The 19,654-nt window shown below is 45.6% G+C and overlaps 1 protein-coding gene across 12 annotated transcripts in view; it reads left to right on the top strand.

Moving 5' to 3' along the window:
- col13a1 (collagen, type XIII, alpha 1) overlaps window positions 1–19,654 on the top strand; it is a 227,927-nt gene that overhangs the window by 179,220 nt on the left and 29,053 nt on the right. For 8 of the 12 annotated variants that reach the window (XM_078530917.1, XM_078530908.1, XM_078530906.1 and 5 more), the window contains 11 exons: window positions 1,166–1,210; window positions 3,312–3,398; window positions 4,897–4,923; window positions 5,173–5,250; window positions 8,026–8,070; window positions 8,823–8,867; window positions 8,996–9,130; window positions 14,006–14,104; window positions 15,771–15,797; window positions 18,200–18,250; window positions 18,885–18,911. In XM_078530917.1, coding sequence (XP_078387043.1) covers window positions 1,166–1,210; window positions 3,312–3,398; window positions 4,897–4,923; window positions 5,173–5,250; window positions 8,026–8,070; window positions 8,823–8,867; window positions 8,996–9,130; window positions 14,006–14,104; window positions 15,771–15,797; window positions 18,200–18,250; window positions 18,885–18,911 — 666 coding nt within the window. The remainder of the gene's footprint in view (window positions 1–1,165; window positions 1,211–3,311; window positions 3,399–4,896; window positions 4,924–5,172; window positions 5,251–8,025; window positions 8,071–8,822; window positions 8,868–8,995; window positions 9,131–14,005; window positions 14,105–15,770; window positions 15,798–18,199; window positions 18,251–18,884; window positions 18,912–19,654) is intronic. The other 4 variants (XM_078530912.1, XM_078530910.1, XM_078530913.1 and 1 more) reach the window with 3 other exon arrangements.

Raw genomic sequence — 19,654 nt, 5'->3', positions numbered from 1 at the left:
CCCTCCCCACACCTCACCCCCCTCCCACTGATCACACTCCCCCACATTGTCTACCCACCCCACCTCCCCTCCCACTGTCAACCTGCAACCTCCCACAATGGTCCACCTGCTTCCCCCCCACCACCCATTGGCCGCCTTGCTCCCCACTGGCCATCCAACCCCACCCTAACCCATCCTACCCACCACATCCCCCAGATGTGCCCACTTACCTTACAAACTTACCTTCTCCCTGGCTTCTCATTGGCTGTACCTATAAGCTTACCTGCTTTACGGCAGCTAGTGCCATAAAAAAATGGGGCGTGTCCTCATCTCTGACTCTGCAGCCCTGGACAGAAGGCCACGGGAACTCACCTGCGCTACACAGATCTTGCTCAGCCTGAATCGGAAGGTCGGGCGAGGGAGCAGTGGCTGGATTTCAGGGAAAGGAACTATGAGGGAAGTGGCAATCCGACTCAATTGCCACTCCACCAAAAGTTACAGCCTGTCATTTTACCGCTATGTAATATCATTGTGAGTAACTAGTAGCTGCTCGATCAACTATTTCTGATGCTAGATCATCAATGGCAAACTGATGAGACACAACAGGTGGGTAAAGGCACTGGCTTGTGTTACAGCTCATCAATTGGAGAGGGCTTCTAACTTTAAGGAGGATAAGTTTTTTTTTATTCATTCACAGGATTTGGGTATCACTGGGCTAACATTTATTACCCATCCCTGATTGCCCTTAACTGAGTGGCTTTCTAGATTCTTCTGTAAAGAAAATGAGTAAACCAGATACATTTTTATGACAATGGTCACTATTACTGATATTAGCTCTTTAATTCCATATTTAGTTAATTAACGAAATTTGAATTCCCCAACAACCACAGTGGGGTTTGAACTTGTGTCTCTAAGATTATTGGTATAGGCTTCTTGATTGCCGGTCAAATAACATAACCACTATACTACCATACCCTGTATGTCTCAATATAATGACTAGAAATATTACAATTCGTTCTTACTGTGTTTCCTGTGGCTCCTTATTTTTTGTTTTTGCAAAAGGTTCAAGATTTTTCTCATTTAGAATAAGTCTCTAATTTTCTCATGAATTGAAAAGTTGCTAATCAGACATACAAAAATAGAAAATGACTCAATTGCTACCATGTGTGTATTTTATATTGTGCAGGGTGAAAGTGGTATGCCAGGGAAAGATGGTACAGTTGGACAGAAAGTAAGTCTACTCTCTGACATGGGGAAAAATTTTCCCCCCATTGGGGGGAAGTGCGGGAGCGGGCGCGCCGCCATTTTACGTGGGTGGGCCAATTAAGGCCCACCCAGCGTGATGTCCGCCTATGCGCTCCCTGTGCGGGCGGGGGGGATTCCCTCAGCCGGGAGTGCACTCTTTCATGCATGCGCGCGAAAGAGCGCACAGATTTCCCTGAGGTTAAGTGCTACCTCAGGGAGATCAGCTCCAATTTAAAACTTTTAATAAACATGTTTAAAAATTTTCCCTGACATGTCCCCTTACGTGACACTGTCACATGAGTTGGGACATGTCCATAAGTTTTATTTAAACCTTTCTTAAAAATTTAAATACCCTCATGAAACCTCATCCCGCCCATGGATGAGGTTTCATGCTTTTTCTGAAGCCCGCCAGGGCTCCCGGCCTGCCAGCCATAGGGTTGAACGGGCAGGTCCATTAATGACAATTAGTTTTTCAATGGCCTCAATAGGCCGTTGACAGGTCGGCGGGTGCGCAGCTGACTCAGCTGGGCCCTCGACAACCTGAAAATGGAAATGACGCGGGCTGACGTCTGGAGTTCTACCCGACGTCATCCCACATCATTTTATGTGTCAGCGAGCGGGCCCCGGCCCCGCCCCCCGCTCGCCGATTGGAAGATCCTGCCCATGGTCTTGTATCGAATAGATGAGATAAACTGCTCTAGTTTGGGGTATGGAGTCCACTTGAAATTTTTAAATATTCAAATATTGATATAAATTATTCATTCACACTTCTCTGACAAACCTGTATTTGTGGAGCAGGATATGTCAAGCCATTTCTACACTTCATGAGGTATAGCCTCTGGACTGTTATGTCTGGAATCTCCCTGTGCTCTGGGTTTGCCCCTTTCCCCACCTCTTTTTCATTTCCATTCTGCCCCTCAGTAACATCCAAAGACAGGGTGGTGTTACGACCACCAGCTCTCTCACCCTGCCTCCGTTGGCAGACTGTCGATAATCCAGTCCTGGCTGAGCCTCTTTTACCTTTCATTTAAAGATTGGAAACACTAAAGTAATTGTCTTCAGCCCCCAGCACAAGCTCCATTCCCTTGCCACCAATTCATCCCTAGCCCCTGATTCGGGTTGCAACAATCTGTTCACAACCTCAACATCCTTTCTGACCCTGAGCTAAGTTTCCCACCCCACATCCTCTCCAAGGCAAGGAGCACCTATTTTCACCTCTATAACATGGCCTGTTTTTATCCCAGTCTCAGCTTTTCTGCCGCTGAAACCCTCAACCATGTTGTTATTAGTTCTGGACTCGACTGTTCCAATGTTCTCATGGTAACCTCCTATCTTCCATCCTCCAAAAACTTCAGCTGTTCCAAAACTCTACTCCCCCCAAATCCCAACTTGCACAAAGTCCCGTTCACCCATCATCCCTGTGCACTTTGACCTACATTGATTCCTGGTCCATCAATGCCTCAATTTTGAGATTCTCATCCCTCTGTTCAAGTCCCAAAGTGGCCTACCCCCTCCCTATCTCTGTAACCTCCTCTAGCCCTACCATCCTCCGAGGTATCTCCATTCCTCCAACCCTGAGCTATTGTCCGTGCTCCACCCTTCGCCCCACTATTAGCAGCTGTACCTTCAGCTGTCTAGGCCCTAAGAGCCAGAAGTCCCTCTCTAAACGTGTCTGCCTCTTGCATCTTTTAAGACCATCCTTAAAACCTGATTCTTTTGCCAAGTTTTTAGTTACCCATCCTAATATCAACACTTTTGGCTCAATTTTTGTTTGATAATGTTCTGTGAAGGGACTTGGAGAATTTTCCTTTGTTTAAGGCACTACATAAATGCAAGTTTTTGTTGCCTATAATTTCTTTGGGTCAGATAATTAAATGCATCACTGATTTGGTAACTGTACAACCCAGCATATTAATTATTTTGAGAGTATTTAGCATTGATATCTATAATCTGTAATTTGTGCAAACATCTTCTTAACTCTTAAATAGAAGATTAATGACTGTGAGTTTAATAACCTGTATCTGACCATGAAGAAACCTATGTCAGTCTATTGCTGTTTCATGTGACAATATGGTCTTGTTAAATAGGGTGAAACAGGAGACTCAGGATCAAATGCTGGTGGAATTAAGGGTGAACCAGGTCTCCCAGGTTTACCTGGACCTCCAGGACCAAAGGTTGGTGTCTCTTTATTTGTTTATTAATCCATATAATTCTGGTGAATTCTTGTTGTCGAGATTTGGCGATTTAAAATGGTGCAATCAAACACTTCAGATTTCTGTCACTTGTGACAATTTTAGAAAGCAAGAAAGACTTGAATTTATATAGCACCTTTCACAACCTAAGGACACCCCAAAGTGCTTTACAAACAACATCATACTTTTGAAATGTAGTCACTCTTGTAATTTGGAAAAGCAGTAGCTAAATTGCTTACAGTAAGCTCCCACAAACAGTAATGAGATAATGACCAAATCATCTCTTCTTTATTGATGTTGGTTGAGGGATAAATATTAGCCAGGATACTGGGAAAAACTCCCCTGTTCTTCTTCAGAAATACTGCCAGGTGATCTTTTATGTATAACTGAGAGAGCAGATCAGCCCTGTGTTTAACGTTTTATCTGAAGAACGACACCTCTGACAATGCAGCACTCATTCAGTACTGCACCTGCGACAGTGCAGCGTTCGTTCAGTACTGCCTCTGTGACAATGCAGCACTCATTCAGTACAGCCCCTTCAATAATGCAGCACTCATTCAGTACAGCCCCTTCAACAATGCAGCACTCATTCTGTACAGCCCCTTCGACAGTGCAGCACTCATTCAGTACAGCCCCTTCGACAGTGCAGCACTCATTCAGTACAGCCCCTGCGACAGTGCAGCACTCCCTCAGAATTACACTGGAGTGTTGACCTAAATGTTGTGCTCAAATCGATGGAGGGGACTCAATCCTGCAACTGACTGACTTAGAGGTAGGAATGGTGCCCACTGAGCTATGCTCAGGACATCGCTGCTATTGATGGGGTCAGGCTGGGTGGTGGGGGCATGGAGGGGAACACTTAATTCTGACAACTCATAAAATTGACCTCCATTGCCACAGCTCCATTCCCCACCCAGAAGATGCAGGAAGAGGGTACAGAGCTGTTGGATGGTGAGGATCGGGGGTGCCTTTGGATGCCCTCTGACTTTGAGAGGGTTTCCGGGGGAAGAAGGAATTTCAGGGGAGTCTCTGGGAGTGGAGGGGGTTTCAGCAGAGTCAGACGAGCGTGGTTTTCAAGGGAGTTTCCAGGAGGAGGATGTTTCTGGAGGGTCTCTGGGAGGGAGGTGGGATTTCAGGAGGGTCTCGAGAAATGGAGGATGGTTTCTGGAGTAGGGAAAAACACAACTTTTGGCGTGGAGTACCAGAGGAACAGTCTTGCTCATCCTGGCCTCATAATGAAATTTATTTGGCTTGCCTGAGGGTCCTCCTTATCCTTCCCACCAGGTTCCTACCTGCTTCAGTTTACCCATTCAGACAGCGCTTTCAGTTGAACCAGGGTCCACAATACTGTATTTGTGAAAAGAATATAGGGGGGGGGGGTTGTTGTTAAGGACATTAATTTTTGTGCCAACTCTAAATTTTGTGTAAATAGATTAATAACCAGGATCTCAGAAAAGGTATGTTCTGGAATTTCTTGCAGGGTGAAGCTGGAGTGTTAGGACCACGGGTAAGTTGAATTTTGGTTTGATGCTCTTTTTGGAAACGTTAGTTTGCTTTAATAATTAATTCTGTAGTGGTAATACAAGCTGCTGCTTTGTTGTGCTTATGCATCGTTGTTACGATATAAATTATCCTTTAGTTTACACAGATGATGAACATAATGAGCTTCAGTTCTGCACTGTGCATGAACACATTCTTGTACCTGGCTTGCTGGTTCTAGTAACAGGTTGTTTAATCGATTGTGTCTGATCTGTAGGGTCCACCAGGTCCCAAAGGTGAACCAGGAAAAACTGAGATAATTGACTACAATGGTAACATCAACGACGCACTCCAGGTACACATTAATCAAAGAGCTACATCACTCACTGAGGCTTTTCTACCAAACATATTAGAATTCTGTTAAAGAAATAGCCCAAATGTTGTAAGTGTAGGAGATGTTGTGCATTAACACTGTAACTCCTGCGAACACAAGATGGCCAATCTGCACATGAGCAGTGGCCCACGCATGCGCCTAACGCCAATGACATCATTCCACAGCCTCTGCGCGTGCGTGAGAAGCTTCTATATCTGTGTGGACACACTGCCTGCAGTGAGTATGGTTGGAGGTTTAGGTTTAGCCTGAAGAACAATAAAGCTATCTATTAATTAATTAGGGACAGGGACAAATATCCTTCCAAATTCCAAAGTTGAGCCAGTCAAACTCAGTAACAATAGAATGCGCTGGCAAACTGGGCACAGCTCTGGCTCATGTATGAAGTTGTTGAGTCTGCCAGAGAGGATAAGATGAATCCCAATCTCCCATGGTTAAAACTCACCCCTAAGGAGACCCTTAGAAGTTGCGTGAAATCTAAAGAACCCAAATCAAGCATCAATGGCACACAGAGGACTTTGAAGATTATTTAGTTGATCAAGAACCATTAAAATACTGTGTGTGAAAGACCCTTTATTTCATGACAGGATTTCAAGCCTGCTATTAGGTTTTGTGTTTAAATTACACTCCCATGAAGTTATATGCTCCATTTAAAAATAAAGTACTGAAACAAAGGTAGCCAGTGTTCTTTCTGACCACTTTACTGGCCTGCTGCTAACTCAAATAATAAAAATTTCAAATACAAGAAATCTGAAATAAAGCCAAAATATTGAAAACACATCGGGCAGAATTCTGCCCTTGTGGGTGGGCTCAGCGTGGGGCGGTCGGGAAGCCGACTGCCGCTCACGATGGCACCAGGCCGCGATTTCACAGTGACGGGCCAATTAAGGCCCACCCAGCGTGAAACGCAAGGGGCAGAGCACGGCGCTGCCTGTGCGGGGGGTCGGGGGGAGGGCGAGCGGGCGCATGCGTCCGAGCGAGCGCTTCATAATCTCCCTGAGGCTCAGAGCTGCCTGAGGGAGATGAAGCATTGTTTAAAAAAAGAAAATAACGAAAATAAAAATGTTAGAAAACTTGTCCCCGCTCGTGTAACTCTGTCAGACGAACAGGGACGTGTTATTAATTCAATTGTAAAACTTTTATTTTGTTTTTATTTGCTTTTGGAAACCTCATCCCGCCCGTTCGGACTCGAAACGTTAACTGTATTCCTGTCCGCAGATGCTGTCAGACCTGCTATCAGACCTGCATATTTTCCAGATATGTTTGTTTTTGTTTTGGATTTCCAGCATCCGCAGTTTTTTGCTTTTATCTTTAAGTTTGTGTTTGCACACACCTGATAGTCGCCCAAATTTAGCTCCACAGGCTGGCATTATAAAACATTAATGTTTTCGTTAAAATTTTAAGTTGTCTGTACAAAGCATGATACATTGGACGTGTTTGTGCAGCACATTTAACATTGGCGCCAGGTTTAAAATAAAGAGGAGGTGATTTAAGATTTCTGCCTTTCTTCTTAAAAGATATCGGTGTAGTCATTATTCACAAAGGTAATTAATTCAAGTTCTGAACTGAGAATTGTAACATCTTTAAAAAGGGTGTGCCTTTGACTGTTGCCTAAACAGGGGTGAAAACACAGCTGGCCCCATTTCTGGTCCTGGCCGTTGCTGACACCATCGCTCGCTGTGACATAAGGGAGTAATGGAATCCACTGCGCACGCCTGGCATTGACTGCAGCATTGGCAGTAAACGCAACTGTGCATTAAAGGACAAATGTTAAAATCTTCCTTGGGCCCATCTGTGCTGACTCTTTGAAAGAGCTATTTAATTAGACCCACCCCCCCCTGCTCTTTTCTCTTAGCCCAGAAAATTCTTCCTTTTCAAGTATTTATCCAATTCCCTTTTAAAAGTTATTGTTGAATCTGCTTCTACTGCCCTTTTTGGCAGCACATAGTACATCGTAAATCTCTGTGCGTAAATGTGTTATTTCAATTTGGTATAAATTAAATGATATCAGAAGCTGCTTTCCTCTTGTAAATTGTACCGGGTGTGGGGGTGGGGTATAGCTTGATTGTCCTCTACCCTATTCCCAAATTGCACCTGAGAAATGGGTGCAATGGATAGGAAGAACAGACACTAACATACTTTCCTCCCATTCTTCTCCTGATGTCATTGCACCAAAACAGTCTCTATGACTTTCCTGGTGTCTTGTGCCCATGGTGCACGTTTACTGTAATTGAACAGTAAAGGCGGCTGCATCAGGATCCTCTACCAGCACTGGCCCTCGGAATGGACTGGGTCTGCTGCTGACAAGTTTGGGTTTCATTCAGTGAGCTCTGATTGGCCTCCCAATAGTCAGAATCCAACCCAATCTCCTGCCTCTCAATCATTTATTGAAACAGCTGTCCATCTCTCTGTCGAATCCTCCTTATCTGTTCTAACCAAGCATTTCAGTAGCAGCCAAGAGCCTGACAACAGCTGAAAACAGGATTCCAGTATTAGATTTCACCCTCAGTGGCACCAGACAATAATCCCATAACATTTGGGTTTGGGTATTTAAAGGAACTAATAATGCACATGGGCTATAATTAGGGTTCAGTCCAAAACACACTTTATGATCTCAGAACACAGCACCTGACCTACTTTCCTTTAGATATCTTTTTGCCAGTTTTTGTTTATCTTATAAGTGACGCTTATTGTCCTTTTCTGTGCAGTTTCACATTGTCCTGTATCATTTATATTTAGGGTCCACCGGGGGTTCCAGGAATGCCAGGACTTCCAGGCCAGAAGGTAAGGTCTTTGCCTATTTGGATGACTCAGAGGGAATGAAATCCATCATGGGATATAGCAAATTGTCAGTCCGTTAATCTGGATTGACGAAGTGCCAACAATAAATTTGCATTTGTGTGTCTTTAATGTAGTAAAGTATCTCAAGACAGGAGTGATATCAGACAAAAGCTGACACCAAACTACATAAAGTGATATTAGGGCAGTTGAAGTTTAGCTTAATTTTACAAAGCATCCAAAGGAGCAAAACAAGATAGACGGAGAAGTTTAGGAAGGGATCTTCAGGGCTGAGGCAGCTGAAGGCATGGCTACTAATAGTGAAAATTGCAAATGCTTAAGAGGCCAGAATTGGAGGAACACAGATATGCCGGAGGGTTGCAGCGCTGGAGGAGATTAAAGAGATAGAGAGGGGCAAGGCCATGGGAGATTTGAGGATAAGGATGAGAATTTGAAATCATGACTCCCAAATCGCTTCCATCCACTTTGTTCTATTGTACCCCAAGAAAGAGTTCGCCCACAAGGTCTTGAAACTTATTCCTTAGCTTTCCAGGTGGGGAGAAGGTATTTATAACAGCAAATAAAAATGCCCTTCCTCCTGCCCATTGTTGGGTTTGTTGCATGTTAACACTCGAGTGTGGACATTTACAATATGAAATTGCTGAAATGTTGTAAAATGGAAATTTGAGTAGAATTATCGTATTGTTAGCATTGCCCAAGTGGAATGTACATCTTGACACAGGATTATCTATTTGTAGGGTGAAATCGGCTTGCCAGGGGTACCTGGACTTGATGGGGAGAAGGTAATTAGTTCTTATTTCTCTTAAAGAATGAATGCAGTTGCGTTATGTGGTAAAGTTCCTATTATCAGACCGGAGTGTCTGGTTTTGGACATAATAACTTTCCTGGGTGCTGTGCTTTGTTATTCCAGGGCTCTCGTGGTAAAAATGGTGATGTTGGACCTCCCAGCCCAGAAGGACCACCAGGACCCAAAGGAGAGACAGGAATTATGGGATTCCCAGGACCCAAAGGAGATAAAGGAGATATTGGACTGACAGGACCTCCCGTATGTTTAATGTGTTATTTCTGACAGAAGACACTGGATTAATAAACCCATTTTATAAATATGTGTACCTTGTTACACACTTTAGCCATCTGTCCTTTCCATTTAATTTTTTCTTGTTGTATCCATAAACTAAGATGTTTCCCTGACAATTATGTCATCGCTCATGCAAACCTTTGCCTGCACAATATAGATTAATTTACTTACTGGCTTGATCTATTTACCTAACAACTGTATTGGAAATCTGTCTTACATAAGACTGTATCAAGACGATCGTATGTCAATATTGGACTGATTATGGCCTGAATTTTACGTTCCAAGTTCGGGCGTGTGCCCGACCTGAAGGTGCGTAAAATAGCGCGAAAAGATGTCAGACTTACGTCCCAACATCATTGCGCACACGTGCAATATTGAGGTTAGCGGGCATGCGCGGGATTCAGAGCAGCGCCCGCCAACAATTAAAGGGCCAATTAAGGCCATTAAAAAGCCAATTGTCAGTGATTTTACGTTGCCTGTGTGATTTTTAGCTCATCACACGGGCAAAACGGGTGGGCGGATTTCACATTTTTATCATTTCCTCATCCACGGGTGGGATAAAAGGCCCTGGGAGCAGCAGCACTTTCTCTGTCATTGCCAGTCCTTTGCTGTGTGATGCCAGTTTCTTGGCAACTCGTTTGATTGTCCAGCCTGCCTTTCAGCATCTCAGGTCCTCATCTTGCCTGGAAGGTTCCCCTGAGCATTGCAGCACGGAGCTCCTTCATTTTCAAGGCACTGGTCCTCTGCATCTCATCTAATGGGGACAGTGTATTCTGCCAGTGGACCCTCCTCTGAAGAGGAAGAGAGGAGCGGGGAGAAGAGGAGGACAAGTGGGCATGGGCAGCATCCCAGGGACAGACCTTTAAGAGGAGAGGCAGGGGCTCAGTTGGTGCAGGGCCAACAGGGAGGCCAAGGCAGGAGGGCATGCCAAAGACGCCACTACCCAGTGTCTAGAGTGTTCAGGCAGCGCTCCAACTACCTCCAGATGTCCAAGGTCCAGTGCCCCGGCTCTCCAGGAACACATTGACAGCAATATGTCATACGATAGGTCCGGAAATCGCCTCCAACTGCATTGGCAGACACCCCATGCTGGTTGCTTTGAAGGTCACAGTGACTCTCAGCTTCTGTTCTTTTCAGGGCTCAGTGGGGGATCTGTGGGGCATTTCTCAATCAGCTGTACACAATTGTGACCGATGCTATCTTTAGACACGTCCGCATGTTCATCCACTTCCAGACGGACGAGGTGAGCCAGGCTGAGAGAGCACGCGGCTTCACTACGATGGCTGGGATCCCCTACGTCCAAGGTATAATAGATGCACTGACGTGGTCACCAAGGCGCCACAGGTGAGCCGGGAGCTTTTGTACAGAAAGGGGTTCCACTCAATGAGTGTTCAGACCGTCTGTGACCACAGGACACAGATTCTCCAAGCTTGTGCCCATTACCCTGGGAGCTCACACAATGCTTACATCTTGTAGCATTCACAGGTACCAAGGCTGTTCATGGCTCCTGCCCGAGTGGATGGATGGCTCCTGGGTGACAAGGGCTGTCCCTTGAAGAGATGGCTGATGACCTCACTCCATCACCCAAGTACTGAGGCCGAGGAGAGGTACAACAGGAGTCAGGTCTCCACAAGGGCGGTGGCAAAGAGGACCATCAGACTGCGCATCGCTTCAGATGCCTGGAGCGGTCAGGGGGAGCGTTGCAGTATCCTCCAGAGCGTGTCTCCCTCATAGTTATCGTATGCTGCACCCTGCACAACCTGACTCAGGCGAGAGGGGACCCACTGGAGGCTGAGGAAAGCGAGGCAGCTCCACAGGCCACAGAAGATGACTCAAGTGATGCAGGGTGAGGACCTCGAGGCAGAGGGCTGGAGCCCTCATGGAGGCAGGGACACCATGGATGCTTTGATCCAGTGAACCTTCTGCTAGGCATCTAAGACATCGATGTCTCATCAAGCCAATGGCACTGTCTCCTTTGCTAACAATCAGTAACTGAGAACCCAGCCCAGTACGCCAGCACCACACAACCCCAGACTTTTATAAGCCTGTGCTGCATCAGCACCTACTCAAACCATCCAGCCAACTCAGCTCATTCAAGTCAAATAAATGTTTATGGTTCTTAACTTGGACAAACAAAGAACAAACAAAGTGTCCGTCCCTAACACAAGAGTAAAAAAAAATGCAAAAAATGTCACCCATGACACATCCCTGCTGGGCTTAAGGTGGCTTCAGTTTATGTCTGCGGGTGCTGCGTCTTGGTGCCCGCCCCTCACTGACAGTGGTGTTGGAGGCAGCTGCTGACTCTGCTGTCCTGGTGGCCCTGATGACCTTGGCGATTGTCCTCTGGCCACCAGAGCCTGAGTAGGCTCCGCCTGGGAGGGTGCATCCAGCCCCATAGCTGGTCACTTCTCAGTTATCGTGGCATCATCAAATGCAGCGGCCACTGACAGAGGGGCAGAGGAGCTGGTGCCCTCATCCAGAGCCCCCTGAGAGAAGCCAAGAGAGATGACAGGCAGCTTGTCCACCAGCATGAGGTACGTTTGTACCTCTCTGCTCACCATTGATGGACGGAGACCTAGCAGGCAGACTAGGTGCCTCATCCATCTCTATGTCACTGCCCGTGTGAGGGCTTGCAGGTCCGAGCACAACCCCAGGAACCCCTGAGTCTGCTCCTGAAGCTGCCTCTCCATGAGAGTCACCACTCTCTCAATGGAGGAGGCTGTGTGCTCGGTGTTAAGGATCAACGCAGAACTCAGGCTCTGCATTGACTCCTTCATGACGGAGACCATGGCATGCAGACCCTTATGGATCTCCGCCAGTTCTCCCCGCACATCCCGCTGGACATCCAGCATCTGCCGCCTGACGGGTAACTCCAGAGGCTCATCATCTGCCTCGGACACAGCACGGTCCTGGTCTCCAGCTATGTTCTCACTGTCGACTCCCTGGGCCCTCTCTGCCTCTGCCAGCTCCTCAAGCAAGTGTGATGTGCCCGCACTGCTGTGCATTACCCGTGGAGCTGAATACCTAATGCCCACTGACGTGTGAGTATCTGCGCTGGTGCCTGGTTCAGAGAGACAGTGTGAAGCTGGTGCAGGTGTGATGTTTTCCCCAGAGCTCAATGGGAGGTTCTCAGGGTCACCAGCAGCTCCTGTGGATGGTGCACCTGCGGGAGGAAGGCAAAAGATCAGTACATTCAATCATCAAGGTCACTATGCGTGCTGGGCGGGCTGAGGAGACAGTGGTGACCTGCTGCACGGTGCAAACTGCATTGGGCTCTCTGGCTATGACAGTTCAGTTTCTGATGAGAGGAGCCCGTTGTGTTTCCAGTACCCACCACACACACATCGGTCACCTGCACACTTACCTACACCCGAGACCCCTGCCTCACCACGACCGGGGGAGTGAGCTGGCCGGTGGCATTCCAGCTCCAGTGCATCACTCTCGTGCTTAGTGAGGAAGCACAGATTTGGCTCCTCCACCTGTTCTGCGGCGCTTCGCGGTGTTATGACTGCTCTTCTCCCGACAGGGAAAATATCCTCCTTATTGCTCCGTCTCCCTGAAGGTCCTTTCCTGGTTCCTGCCCGCCCTCCCACCCGGGCATTAGGCAGGCCGTGTCACTGTGACACATCTCACCCTGCAATGCACTGAGGCCAGTCGTGCTGACATCCCAGCCTTGGCAGGGCAGGGCTTCAGTGCCAGTTGGCATACACATTCTTAGACCCCTGAACGTTCTGAGAAACAGGCACCCGACTAAAGTTCTCCATGCAGGTTCATGCCATTTCTGCACTTACCCTTGCTGACCGTAGCAGATCGTGGAATCTTTTGCGACACTGAATCCACGTGTCCACTGACCTGGGCAGTGGCCTCTGTCCAGGCCTTAGTCAGGTGGGGCGTCTCTGGGCATTAGGATATGCCACCCAGCACTGACCTCCTCCTCCAGCACTCCCAGGCACTCATCTGAGAAACAGGGGGGCAGAGTGCCCACCCAACTTGCCCTCCTGCCTTCCGTGACCTCCAGGTGCTGACACCTTGACTGCAAACCAGGATACATAGATTCAAGATAAGTGGCAGAAGGTGTAGGGGGGACATGAGGAAGAACATGTTTACGCAGAGGGTAGTGGGTGTCTGGAATTCGCTGCCCAAGTTGGTGGTAGAGGCAGAAACTCTAAACTCTTTTAAAAAGTACCTGGATCGGCACCTAAAGTGCTGTAAGCTGCAGGGCTATGGGCCGGGTGCAGGAAGGTGGGATTAGAAAGGGCACCTGGGTGTCCTCAGGCTGGCATGGACAAGATGGGCTGAATGGCCTCCTTCTGTGCTGTAAGTTTTCAATGGTTCTATGGTTCTATGATTCTATCTTGAGCATCTTCCAGACAGCTCCCTCAGCCTCCCCCACAACCCCTGGCACCCTTTAGGGAGCTGCCTCTTCCATTTTGAACACCCCTCCGGGTCCCCATTTGACTTGGCGTCCGATGCATTCCCACCCCCGCGCACAGAGTACACGTGCGGCGGCCGCGTTTCCTGCTGGTCGGGCCTTAATTGGCCACCCAGTGTGAGATCGCTTTCGCAGCGCAATCTTGGCCGGGAGAGGGTTTTACATCCGCTGCCGGCCACCCTGACCTCGGCCGCACCCCGAGGGTAAAATTCAGGCCTATGTGTAACCAGCTGCCATTGTGCAACAGACACAATAAAACTTAAAATTACTTCATCCAAAATTATTCCAAATTGCTTTTGATCATTTTTGCTCCATTTAGAAACAATCCAAATCTCAAAAGCTTAAATAAGTATTTGAAGTATCCATCAATGTTATGCTGTAATTTTATTTTGTATTTAATGAACATTTAGGGTCTAGATGGGCCCACGGGTGAAAAAGGAGAAAGGGGGGAACCAGGATTGCAAGGCCCACCCGGACTGCCAGGTCCCGTAGGTCTTCCTGGCTCAACTGTAAGTATTTGAAGGGACGCCCAGTTCCTTTTGTTTGACACAATGGGAGTGGAATTGGTTTCGGTGTTAACAAACGGTAGATGGATGATGAATTAGCTGCCGATTTTACACCCCTCCCACTTTACACTCCACCCTGTTTCACACCCAGGCCCGTTTCACATCCACCTGTTTTCTTTATCATTGAAGTCAATAGAACAATAATCAGGCTGGTGTAGAACAGACTCCCTATTCGCCATTTCCCACTTTGTGCTTCCTCCCAAGACCACCTTCACCCCCCAGTGACAAATCCATATTAATACTGTACAGAAGGCCAGCCAGCTGTGTGTCCTTCCAGATCACACTGAAGCACAATGAGAGTAATGTTCTCTATTAATCAAAAGAATATTTTTTCTGCTACGTTGCTTCAGCAGAGGGTTAGATTTTCCTCTTTTAAGATATTTTATGCCATGTTTGGTGTTGATGGGTCTTAGACTGAAATGTGAGTATCTTCTTTACACCAAATGTTCCTCTCTCATTCATATATTCATCTATCCCATTCATGTAATTTGAGATGAAGGGTTTAGATCTATCTTAAGACTAGATGTGGGATGTGAAATCTTTAAGTAAAGTTTAAAGAGAAGTGGACTTTAAGGCCTTTCATAGCTAAGGAAGGAATGGAATCAATCCCAGAGGCCAACCATTGCATCCAGGGCAAAGCAACCTGTTTGATTGGCACCCCATCCACCACCTTCAACATTCACTCCCTCCACCACCAACACACAGTGGCAGCAGTGTGTACTATCTACAGGATACACTGCAGCTACTCACCGAAGCTTGCTCAACAGCACCTTCCAAACCCACGATCTCTACCCCCTAGAAGGACAAGGGCAGCAGATGCAGGGGAACACCATCACCTGGAAGTTCCTCTCCAAGCCATTCACCATCCTGACTTGGAACTACATCACCATTCCTTCACTGTCACTGGGTCAAAACACTGGAACTCCCTTCCTAACAGCACTGTATTCCTGCAACATGTGGATGTGGTGGTTCAAGCCCACCACCTTGTCAAGGGTAATTAGGGATGGGCAATAAATGGGCCTAGCCAGCAATGCCCACATCCCATAAAAATAAATTTTACAAAACTAATAAAGTATTAATGGAGTATCCCACAGACCAGACTCTCAATAATCCCAGCAGCTCATATTTACAACGTGGTTATTGTGGCTTCCTTGCAGATAAAAATGGAAGAATGAAGGCAGCAGATGCCTGGGAACACCACCGCCTGCAACATCCCTCCAAACCACACACCATCCCGATTGGAACTATATCACTGTTCCTTCATTGTTGCTGGTTCAGAATCCTGGAACTCTCTCCCTAATAGCACTGTGGGTGTATCTAGACCAGATAGACTGTCATGATTCAAGAAGGTGGCTCACCAAAATCTTCTCGAGGGCAATTAGGAATGGGCAATAAATCTGGCCTTGCTAGCAATGCCCACCTCCTGTGGAAGAATAAAAAAAAATGAAGTGGGCAATTTCTGTTTTGTATGTACTCTCCTTATTCTGAAACTCACAATGGAAGGTTGGCTTCCCTCCTGCTGGTAACTATTGATGCAAATGGATTACTCCAATGGGCAAAACAATTTCCATATAGACTGATTGGAATTTATTTTTGTCTTTAATTTCAGGCAGATAAAGGAGAGAAGGGTGATGCGGTAAGGAACATTTGCATTTATTTTCTATGTACAAGTCAAATATTGAACAGTGCAATCCTTAGACCATAAGAGGTAAGTGCAGAAGTAGGCTATTCGGCCCACTGAGTCTGCTCTGCCATTCAATGAAATCATGGCTGATCTGATAATCTTCAACTCCATTTTCCTGCCTTTTCCCCATCACCTTTGATCACCTTACTGATTAAAAATGTCCATCTCAGCCTTGAATATACTTAACGACCCAGCCTCTACAGCCCTCTGTGGTAAAGAATTCCACAGATTCACTACCCTCTGAGAGAAGAAATTCCTCCTCATATCTGTTTTAAATGGGCACCCCCTTACTCTGAGATTATGCCCTCTGGTCCTAGACTCTCCCACAAGGGGAAACAACCTCTCTGCATCTACCCTGTCAAGCCCCCCAAGAACCTTATACGTTTCAATAAGGTCGCCTCTCATTCTTCTATACTTCAATGAGTACAGGCCCAACCGACTCAACCTCTCCTCATAAGAACATCCCTCCATACCTGGGATCAACCTAGTGAACCTTCTCTGGACTGCCTCCAATGCCAGTATATATTTCCTTAGATAAGGGGACCAAAACTGTTCACAGTATTCTAGGTGTGGTCTAACTAGTGCCTTGTAGAGTTTTAGCAAGACTTCCCCATTTTTATACTCCAATCCCTTTGAAATAAAGGCCAACATTCCATTTGCCTTCCCTATTACCTGTTCAACTTGTATGTTAGCTTTTTGGGATTCATGCACAGGGACCCCCAAATCCCTCTGTGCTGCAGCTTTCTGCAGTCTTTCTCCATTTAAATAACATTCAGCTCTTCTGTTCTTCCTGCCAAGGTGAGTAACCTCACACTTTCCCACATTATATTCCATCTATCAAGTTTTTGTCCACTTACTGAACCTGTCTATATCCCTCTGTAGACTCTTTGCGTCATCCTCACCACTTGCCTTCCCACCTATTTTTGTGTCATCCACAAACTTGCCGATAGTACATTCATTTCCCTCATCCAAGTCATTAATATATATTGTAAATAATTGTGGCCCCAGCACTGATCCCTGTGGCACTCCACTAGTTACAGGTTGCCATGTGATTTTAGTAAGTGCTGAATGTGGCTTCAGGCCCTTCCTTTATGAATTTAAAATTACAGGTTAGCACAACACTCAAGAAGCTTGACACTATCCAGGACAAAGCAGCCCGCTTGATTGGCACCACATCCACAAACATTCACTCCCTCCACCACTGACGCACAGTAGCAGCAGTGTGTAACATCGACAAGATGCATTGCAGGAATTCACCAAAGCCCCTTCTACAGCACCTTCCAAACCCACGAACACTACCATCTAGAAGGACAAGGGCAGTAGATAGATGGGAACAGCACCACCTGGAAGTTCCCCTCCAGGTCATTCACCGTCCTGACTTGGAAATATATCGCTGTTCCTTCACTGTCACTGGGTCAAAATCCTGGAACTCCCTCCCTAATAGCACTGTGGGTGTACCTACACCACATGGACTACAGTGGTTCAAGAAGGCAGCTCACCACCATCCTCTCAAGGGCAACTAGGGATGGGCAATAAACGCTGGCATAGCCAGCGAAGCCCATATGTTGTGAATGAATGAATTAAAAGGAATCATTTAGTGTTCAGAAGTTATCGCTGCAGCAGTGAATTCTAGGCTTGCATTCTATTACCAGGATGACATGTTAGAAATGCTTTAAGTGTTTTAAATTTCTATATTTCGCTGATTCAAAGTACTTAAACATTTCCACTGTCAGAGAGCTGCAATATATTGTCCAAAGCAGCAGCCAGTGTACGTTCTTAAGAAGTTCAAATTATTGCCGCAAAATCACAGCACAATTAATGGGTAAAATGAGAGAATACTGAATGGCTGTGAACTTGAGCAGTGTGAATATTCGCATTTAAACACCTTTTGAAAGATCCCCCATCCAATTAGTTCCACTCCCACAGCCCTACGTCTTTTTCTCCTTAAAACATTTATCTAATTCCCTTTCGAAAGTTATAATTGAATCTGCAGGCAATGCACTCAAGATCTCAATGAGCCATGAAATGCAGACTCAGATTAAACTTGTCATAAACGAGATATCAAATATATTACTTGAAAGCTTTGAAAAAAAATGAGCAAGCATGTATACGACTGGATAATTCCAAGCATTGCTGAATAATATGCACTTTAGTAGTTTTAAATGTCTTACTGTAGTTTACGCACCGCACTCTAAGGAATTTGCACCCGATTATCATAAATCTTTTGGAGTTGAAGTATCTCAACTGCCATTTCTTAAATCAGTCTGATTGTACAACACTGTCTACATTGTTCCATTAATTATTTGCAAAGGTTGTCTTGTGTATGTACTGAGGGATGTTGGTTATTTTTATAGGTTAGTGGTCCTCCCGGACCACCAGGGCCAGAGGGGCCTCCAGGTCCAATGGTAAGGTTTCAATCTCTTCACATTACCAGGAAACCAGTATTGTATGAAAGACTCCAACCAAGAGGAAGTTAATATACAGTCTTACAGCTAAGCGGGGAAAGGTGCAGGGGGTTAGTGTTGAGCTCATAAAAAGTTTAATTTTAAAATTGTTAGGGGTTGATTCTTCATGTAGCTGGACTTTTCCGACAAAAGATGTAAACTTAGATTTAACCTGCATCCTCTGATGGTGCTCTAGGAACTCCTGCAGTTTGCTGCCTAGTGGAAAGAAATAACTTGCACTTTTATAACACTTTTCAACACAGGCTGTTCCAAAGCAATAATTTTGAAACAGTCGCTATTTTATAATGAAAACGTCTAGTTCACATGCACATAGATCACTTACATATAGAACACATGAATGAATCACACGTATTAGATCTCTCTTAATGAATATGCCAGGTTGCTTTAAGTGAATCATATATTGAATCTAAGTGATCACAAAAATAAACTGTTTATAAAATATTGCAAATAGTATTATTTTTAAAACCCAAAATGTCTCAAGTTATCCTATCAGAATATGCAAGTAAGCAGAGGTATTATCTGCATGAAATGTCATTTTATATTTAAAGTTGGGTTTCTGATCTGTTTTGCCCAGGGACCGCATGGCCTTCCAGGAACAAAGGTAACCTTAACTACACTCAAACTACCTTTAAATTACACATTACGCAGGGGATGGAGATTTGTTTGGTGCCTTTCTTCACTCTAATCTTTTCCCTACACCTATGTTGGTTAAAATTTGTAGACTGCTGTGATTTGTAATATGTCCTTCAATATCGTGCATTCATGCTTTACAAAATCTGAAATGAGAACAATTTCTCACTGACCTCAAATAAGAAACAAGCTGTTCTGTCCATCGCCTTGGAGTGGTTTTGTTCCCTGTAAATGGGGAGATCTTTGGCTAGAAGTCCATAAGCTTTCATCTTCCCCATGGCTTCAACACTCAGCTTTTATTCCCATCCCCAGTTTATGTGAATCCATGGACCAGCTGTTTCAACATGTCAGTAGTGATCAATGTTAGAGACTCTTATAACCTTGTTTAACAAGATTTTAGTAAAGCCCTTCACCATGTTTGCACTTGTAATATGTGCTGTCCTCAGTCTTTGTTCCAATTTGTTTTGCTTCATCGTTGTTTTAAGTTCTTGATCCTGGAAGGCTAGTTATTAAACACTGAATATGATGGCCCTGAAACATTTTTGACAGGCTAAGGTTGTAATATCCTTAAACATTAGGAATTGTTTTCGTCTTTACTTTATCAGTGTCTACCCAACCCAACAAATTTCAATAGGAAAAGCAGAGTGCTGACTTAATCTGTCTGTCCAGTCCTGTGCCAGATGTATCTGGCCAATAACAGCTTCTCCCACTCAC

The sequence above is a fragment of the Cetorhinus maximus genome, chromosome 27, assembly GCF_964194155.1.
Source record: "Cetorhinus maximus chromosome 27, sCetMax3.hap1.1, whole genome shotgun sequence".
Classification (NCBI taxonomy): Eukaryota; Metazoa; Chordata; class Chondrichthyes; order Lamniformes; family Cetorhinidae; genus Cetorhinus; species Cetorhinus maximus.
The sequence above is the reverse complement of the archived record's forward strand: the minus strand, read 5'-3'. Positions and strand labels throughout refer to the sequence as shown.